This window comes from Octopus sinensis, linkage group LG17 (assembly GCF_006345805.1).
Source record: "Octopus sinensis linkage group LG17, ASM634580v1, whole genome shotgun sequence".
In the NCBI taxonomy this organism is placed as follows: domain Eukaryota; kingdom Metazoa; phylum Mollusca; class Cephalopoda; order Octopoda; family Octopodidae; genus Octopus; species Octopus sinensis.
This window is the reverse complement of record NC_043013.1, coordinates 930,782-937,919: the sequence shown is the minus strand read 5'-3', so window position 1 is coordinate 937,919 and position 7,138 is coordinate 930,782. Positions and strand designations below refer to the sequence as shown.

Genomic DNA, 7,138 nt, shown 5'->3' with positions numbered 1-7,138 from the left:
TAAAGGTAAAAATAAAAATATATGTAGGATGTTACAGTTGTAGTTCCATTATCCGAGGAAAATGCTGTGTAAAATGGGTAGAAATACTTCTTGTGCATGGTATGTAGATTCCAATTGGAGTTCATATTTTGTTATTACAAATGGATGGTGTGGAGACATAAATTCCATGTGCTGTTCATTCAAAGGGTCTTGTGGTGTGAATGAAATTTTGAGAATGTAGTGATAGGAGTAAGTAGATAGAGAGAATAGAATAGATATGTATGTTAGGAGGAGAATGGTATTAGTCAAAAGGAATAGGGAAGGAAAGAAGAAAGGAAGTGGAAGAAGAAATGAAAAAAGGAGTGCTAGATGGTGGTCAAGATATTGTGAGTAGGTGGCAGAGGAGAGCTATCAGGATAAAAGGAATAGGGAGAGGGATAGAAGGAAGGGATAAGAATGTAAGGTAGGAATATGTGTGAGAAGTGGGAGATGGGGTGATATATTTGAAAGGCTCTAAGGTGGGGAGATAGGTAAAGGAAAACTATGGAGGTTTAATAAAGTGAGTAGAAAACCTCAAAAGTGAAAGGATGAATAATAAGATATGGTCAAATTTCTAAAAGTGGTCGTAGGTATTTATTGTACTAGTTAAAGTGATAGTGGGGGCTAATGAATCAGAGACAGAACGAAAGATGTGCATATAGAAATACACACATGCGCACACATATACATATAAATGTGTATATGTACTATTATATGGTCCCGCATACTTATGTACCTATACCCATACGCATATCTGCATACACGCGTTCATACACACACATACACTTATATACAACTGTAACATCCTATTATATTTTTACTTTTATTTTTATTCTCTTATTTCCTTCTATACTTCCTATATCTGTCCTTTTACAAAATAACTCCTTATTTTGAACTATCTACCTCTTGTTAGCTCTCTCACGTCGTCTCTGATGAAGGGATATCCCTGATATCCCAGAAACAGCTGTAAGACTAACTTTTTCTTTATAAATGTCTTAAAAACTCCACACAGCTTTGGCTTTATTGTTTCATTTCATTTAACATAAAGCTGCTCAAACAAGACCCGCATTAAACTCCTCACTCGTATTATTATCGGACCGAGAGTCTAACTACGGACACCTGTAGCACTTAAGCCTTACCTGCCATCTTGGGTCTTCTGGATACCAATACCTCTCATATATGTATGTATAGTATGTATGTATGCACGTATGTATGTATGTATGTATGTATGTATGTATGTATGTATGTATGTATGTATGTATGTATGTATGTATGCATGTATGCATGTATGTATGTGTGTATGTATGTATGTACGTACGCACGCATGTATGTATGCATGTATGTATAGTATGTATGTATGCACGTATGTATGTATTTATGTACGTATGCACGTATGTATGCACGTATGTATGTATGTACGTATGTATGTATGTATGTATGCATGTATGTATGTATAGTATGTATGTATGCACGTATGTATGTATTTATGTACGTATGCACGTATGTATGCACGTATGTATGTATGTATGTATGTATGTATGTATGTATGTATGTATGTATGTATGTATGTATGTATGTATACAAACACAAGGTGCGTTGAAAAAGTATACCACTCTATTTTTGCCCCACCAGAACTAATGTGAAGTGGGCAAAATCGTTTGCGTGAGAGGTGACGCCACCCTTCCTCCGCATGCGTGAAGATTTTCGCGCCGGTAAGCCGCGTCAGTTCCTGGCTGTTGTGTCTACAGTAAAGAAGTGAAGCGCGCGCTCATCGGATTTTCGTTTTCGCACTAGATGACCGAACGCGTCGAACAGAGACCATAAATCCACGTATGTTTGAAACGAAGGATTTGCTATAAAATTCTATTGATTACATGACAAGATACAATAAAAAAAAATTTGTTGCAGGGCACGTGACATCATAGAATAAGGCATTTGAAAAAGAATGGGAAGAGGGACACTTACCATTGTTCTTTCACAGATAACATGGAATTAGTTCAACGAAGTTTCCTAACGAGTTAAGTTAATCAATGAGTTAAATGTCAACGGTTAGAAAGCATCAATCAAATGGTTCCACTTCAATGAAAGTAACAAGAACACTTCATTACTGTATAATCACAAACAAGGCCAGTCTATTGCACCGGGCTAAGGAATTGCTCAAATCTACTCCAGTAAAGTACAATGACTAGAGTCGTTTTAGTACTTTAGCTAAAGCTTATTTTTGTTCTCTGGCAAAAAGCTTGCTGTAGCTGTGCAACAATTAATGTAGACGTAAAAATGAAAGGTGCTAAAATATTCCTGTTTCTTTTAGAGATAACTGTTCTCTTTGTCATTTACTGATTGCTCTTTTCCACCTCTTTTCTTCTCTCTCTCTTCCATAAAATGGTCTGGAAGATGGTCGTGAGGTTGATATTGCTGGTTCTGTTTGCTTATATAACTCTGGCACAACATTTGGTGCCTCTGGTTGTATCAAAATGGGCCGACAAGCACCACAAAATAATGCACAGAGCCGGAGCAACTGATAAGAAGACTGTCCTGTTAAACGAAGGAGACACACTGAACTTATCGCTTTGTGTAAGACGAACTGCGTTTTATTCAATAGCCAGCATCTGTTATTCCAATGACGGATTTTCTGATAACATTATAGCAACATTGGATGGTATACCTATAGGAAATTTTACCTCAAAGACGAATTCTAAATATGGTGTGTTGTGGAACAATTTCTACATCTCAGACAGAATTACTGAAAGTATGGTGCTTGAAACAGGGGTACATCATCTTGAGTTATTCGTACATAATTCCGATAAATATGGCATTGAAATTGACTCTGTGAATATTGAGACAAACGATACTACTGTTGGAGAATCTATTTTGGCGTGTTATTTACAATGCCTGGCGAATTTCGATTCTACGAAAGAAAAACTTCAGTGCTCTGCAAGGAGTAATATGGAATTGGTTCAACGAAGTTTTCCAACTTTGTGTGCTGAGCAAGATAATATCGATATTGCACTTTTTCACCCAAATATTCTCAAATATCGAATTGTGGCTTCCTACCCGAAGTACAACACTTCACTAAATCTAAAACATGCAGAATTTAAAAACTGCGAAAATTTAAGTCCGTCGTTGTTGTGGAGGCTAAGCGAAAAAGAAAAAACAGATTCTTCACTTCGATCGACTCTGATGTCATTTAAATTTAGAATAAAGAAAAAAATTCCTTTCGTTTTCAAAATTGAATTTAATCTGAAAGGAAAAGCTGAAGGTTTAATTGATTCTGATGTGGGATCAGTTCTGGATATGCATTTTACAAATGTTGAAGGACATTTCTCAGTTGGCTGTTCCTATACTATAAGAGGTGGACACCTTTCTCCGAGCATTAGTTATTTAATAACACCAGGTCATCGGAACCAGACATGGGGGATACCAGATTACACATGGTCTGAACACCAGTGGAATGCCATCAGTTGTAGAATAGCAAGCGCTTCTGACCAAACAATTAACATTAAATATATTCAGCTTTCAAGAAGAAATGAACGCGGAGAGAAACAAAGCTACATTTATAAAGACGATGACATCATCATAAAAGGAGTCAATGTAGATTTTTGGTGGCGCCGACCTAAGACAATCCTTATCAACTATAAAAACAAATATTTTCCCAACATAGATTTTGTTGTCATCTATAGACGTGTCCCGACGACGGCTAACTTCCACCAAATTTTCGTCTTATATCAAGATGGTAACTCGCGCACTTTACCACTTCCCCCAGAAGAAGTCGATTGGATTCCGTTCGGGTCTTCTGTAATCATTGGACAAAGTAACTTAAGCGATTACCGTCCTGTGTCTGAAATCACAAGAATTCAAATTATGGAGGTAATTAAAGACAGAGTTCGATTGAAAGTGAACTATTACGATGGTGGAGCGGCCATCATTAATATTTTGAGTAAACGTAGTGTGACTGAAATATTAGTCACACCACTTATATACAAACGATCTCTCTCTACATTTCCATTTGCACGTTTTCGTTCGATGTGGATAATTGATGGTCAATGTGATGTTGACCATCTGCGAACCGACAACAATCGACCACGGGGCATTTTGGATGGTTGGCGAAATATGAAAGGATGCAAAGTCAATTTCTTTCGGATGTGTCAATCTTCTCACTTAACACCCAGCCCGGACATTATGATTGAAATACTTCCGTAACCTACAAATGTTACAACAACATTAACAAAACAACCACTTACCACTACCACCACAATCAAGAAAATCTTGACACAGCTCTACTAAAACAACAACAAAAGACAAAGAAAGAAGGAAACACCGGTATATATGTGTAGTGATGCTACAGTGTAGGGTTCGGCGCGCATGCGCAGAATGGGACTACTTCGGGTGGCACCGGAAGTCTTCCCCATGCGCATGTGCGGGAAAACATCTCTCGAGCCCGCGAACCTCAAATCTCTCTCTTCGGCTCAAGACAGCACTGCGATCGGTCACGGTTTTCCTGGCTCTGACAGCCACACACCAACTTCAACCAACTTCAACCAACCTCAACGACCAACACCAGCAGTAATCAGAGGCTGTCTATTCCCCCATCAGACAACGTACAACCATGAATCAATAAACCAAGTTGTCTGTTCACCTTTAACCTGAGTTTCGTCTGTTGTTTTCTACAAGAATTTTTGTATGTGACTAGAAAGGATCTCGACACCCTGCCAGTGCTTCGATGATAGATCCTTTCACGTTACAATTGGTGACCCCTAGTTGAAAAAAGAACAGGATAGATCCTTTCACGTTACCCCCCTTCTCACAGATTCCTTCCGACAAAGGCATGGCTTCAGGTTTGCCTTCATTTACGGGGGGGGGATGGGCCTGTGGTTTGCCCAAGTGGAGTGGTATTTTGTTGCACATGCCATTTCTCCACAGCAGCAGTTGCACCTGCTATATTCCGGCTTACATCCCCGACTCGCCGCATCGATCAGGGATCTAATAATAAGTCCCCACCCGGATGCCACATACGCGTCTGTGAAAGCAGAAATCCTCCGCCGCAACACACGTTCGGGGGAGAGCAATATCAGATTGCCACGATGGCCGATGGAATACTGGAATTTCCGAATCCATCTCCATCGCGAGGCCTCTGTGCATGTATAGGGGGCCCTGCGCAAATTTCACTAGCCGAGCGGATTGATGCGCTCACGCGGCGAATCGACGATCTATCCGTGCGATCGAGCGCCGACAACGCAGTCGTAGTCGCTCTACCAAAAGGGCAGATCGGTGTACCCAGCCGTGCACTTTCAAGCCCTCGGAAAACTAAATCCGGAGGAGGTGAGCACGTCACCTTCTTCCATCTCGTTTCCCAAACATCGTGCATTCTATGTAAAAGATCTGGTGTCGAAGACATTCTTCATGGTAGACACCGGTTCCTGTTGCAGCATCTGGCCCCTTCGTCTGGCTGCAGACAAGCCGAAGCGCTCTTCGATTGTCTTGCATGCTATTGACTCGTCTCCCATAACCACTTACGGTCAGATTTCGCTGCGCCTCAACCTCAACCTTCGCCGAGACTTTCGATGGGTTTTCGTCATCGCTGACATCCCACATCCTATTCTCGGCGCTGATTTCCTGAATAGGTTTAACCTATTGGTGGATGTCAGGCGTCGGAGGCTTCTTGATAGCACGACGTCGCTCTCTACACCGACTGGGAGTTCCACCACTGCGGTCCTTAGCCCGACATTCTTTGTTGCCACCTCTGGAGACCCATTTCACTCTCTTTTGGTTTCATTTCCGGAGCTAGTGGACATTGCCTTTAAACCGGAAAATCCTACCCACTCGACCCTCCATTTCATCACCACCAATGGGCCACCTGTATTCTCACGCCCCCGGCGCCTAGCGCCAGACCGACTTAAAACGGCCAGAGCCGAGTTTGAGCACATGCTTCAACTTGGCATTATACGCCCCTCCACCAGCCCATGGGCATCTCCCCTTCATTTGGCGCGAAAGGGCGAGTCTGATTTTCGCCCGGTTGGAGACTATCGACGCCTCAATGCCGTCACAATAGCCGATCGCTATCCGATTAGAAATCTCCGGGACTTTACAGCAAATCTCCATGGTTGTACCATTTTTTCGAAGGTCGATCTGATACGCGCTTACCACCAAATACCGGTCAACCCAGCCGACGTTCCAAAAACTGCAATCACTACCCCGTTTGGGTGTTTTGAGTTTTTGTACATGAGTTTCGGTTTGCGGAATGCTACTAGCACTTTCCAGCGTTTCATTGATGAGGTTGTCCGCGGTCTTGATTTTGTGTTTGCCTATGTCGATGACATACTCATTGCGAGCGACACACGAGAAAATCATCTCCGGCACCTTTCTCAACTCTTCCAGCGTCTTCGCGCGTATAGCATACGCATAAACCCCGACAAGTGTGTTTTCGGACGCTCTTCCCTAGATTTTCTAGGGCATCATATTGATTCGACTGGAATCAGCCCCTCTCGTCAAAAGTCGATGCCATTCAACGCATCGCACCCCCCACTTCCTTGCGCCAGCTCAGGCATTATCTAGGGATGGTCAATTTCTACCGACGCTTCATTCCCGGTTGTGCAGATAAGCTGCTACCTCTCACCAGGCTGTTAAAGGACTCTCCTAGAAAGGACAGTCAAGTCACCCTCTCTGTTGAGGCAGTGACAGCCTTTGAGTCCATTAAGAAGGAGCTGGCTTCTGTTTCTTTGCTTGCACATCCAGTTCCTGGTGCTTTTCTCTCTTTGACTGTGGACGCATCGGACACTGCGATTGGCGCTGTGTTACAACACACAGTGGATGACCATGTTCGACCTCTAGCCTTCTTTTCCCGTCAACTGCAACCAGTGAACGACGATACAGCACCTTTGATCGTGAGCTCCTAGCGATCTATCTATCGGTTCGTCATTTCCGGCATCAACTTGAAGGGCGAGATTTTGTGATCTATACGGATCACAAGCCCCTTACGTTTGCCCTGTTTTCAAAAACGGACAAACTCTCACCCCGTGCTTTTCGGCACCTGGATTTTATCTCTCAATTTACTAGCAACATTCGACACATACCTGGAAAAGAGAACGTTCCTGCTGACGCTCTCTCTCGCCTTCCAGTTTGC

At 42.4% G+C, this 7,138-nt stretch overlaps 1 protein-coding gene across 1 annotated transcript; it reads left to right on the top strand.

Annotated features, from left to right (window-relative positions):
- The first annotated feature begins 2,412 nt into the window (after positions 1–2,412).
- On the top strand, positions 2,413–4,333 carry LOC118766683. Its single transcript, XM_036510272.1, has one exon. It carries the CDS (start codon positions 2,413–2,415, stop codon positions 4,216–4,218), a length of 1,806 nt encoding a protein of 601 aa, XP_036366165.1. The 3' UTR covers positions 4,219–4,333.
- Positions 4,334–7,138: the final 2,805 nt, after the last annotated feature.

What these genes read in the sequence shown, in the direction of transcription:
- LOC118766683 (XM_036510272.1), top strand. Translation starts at nt 2,413, where the DNA reads ATGGTCGTGAGGTTGATATTGCTGGTTCTGTTTGCTTATATAACTCTG.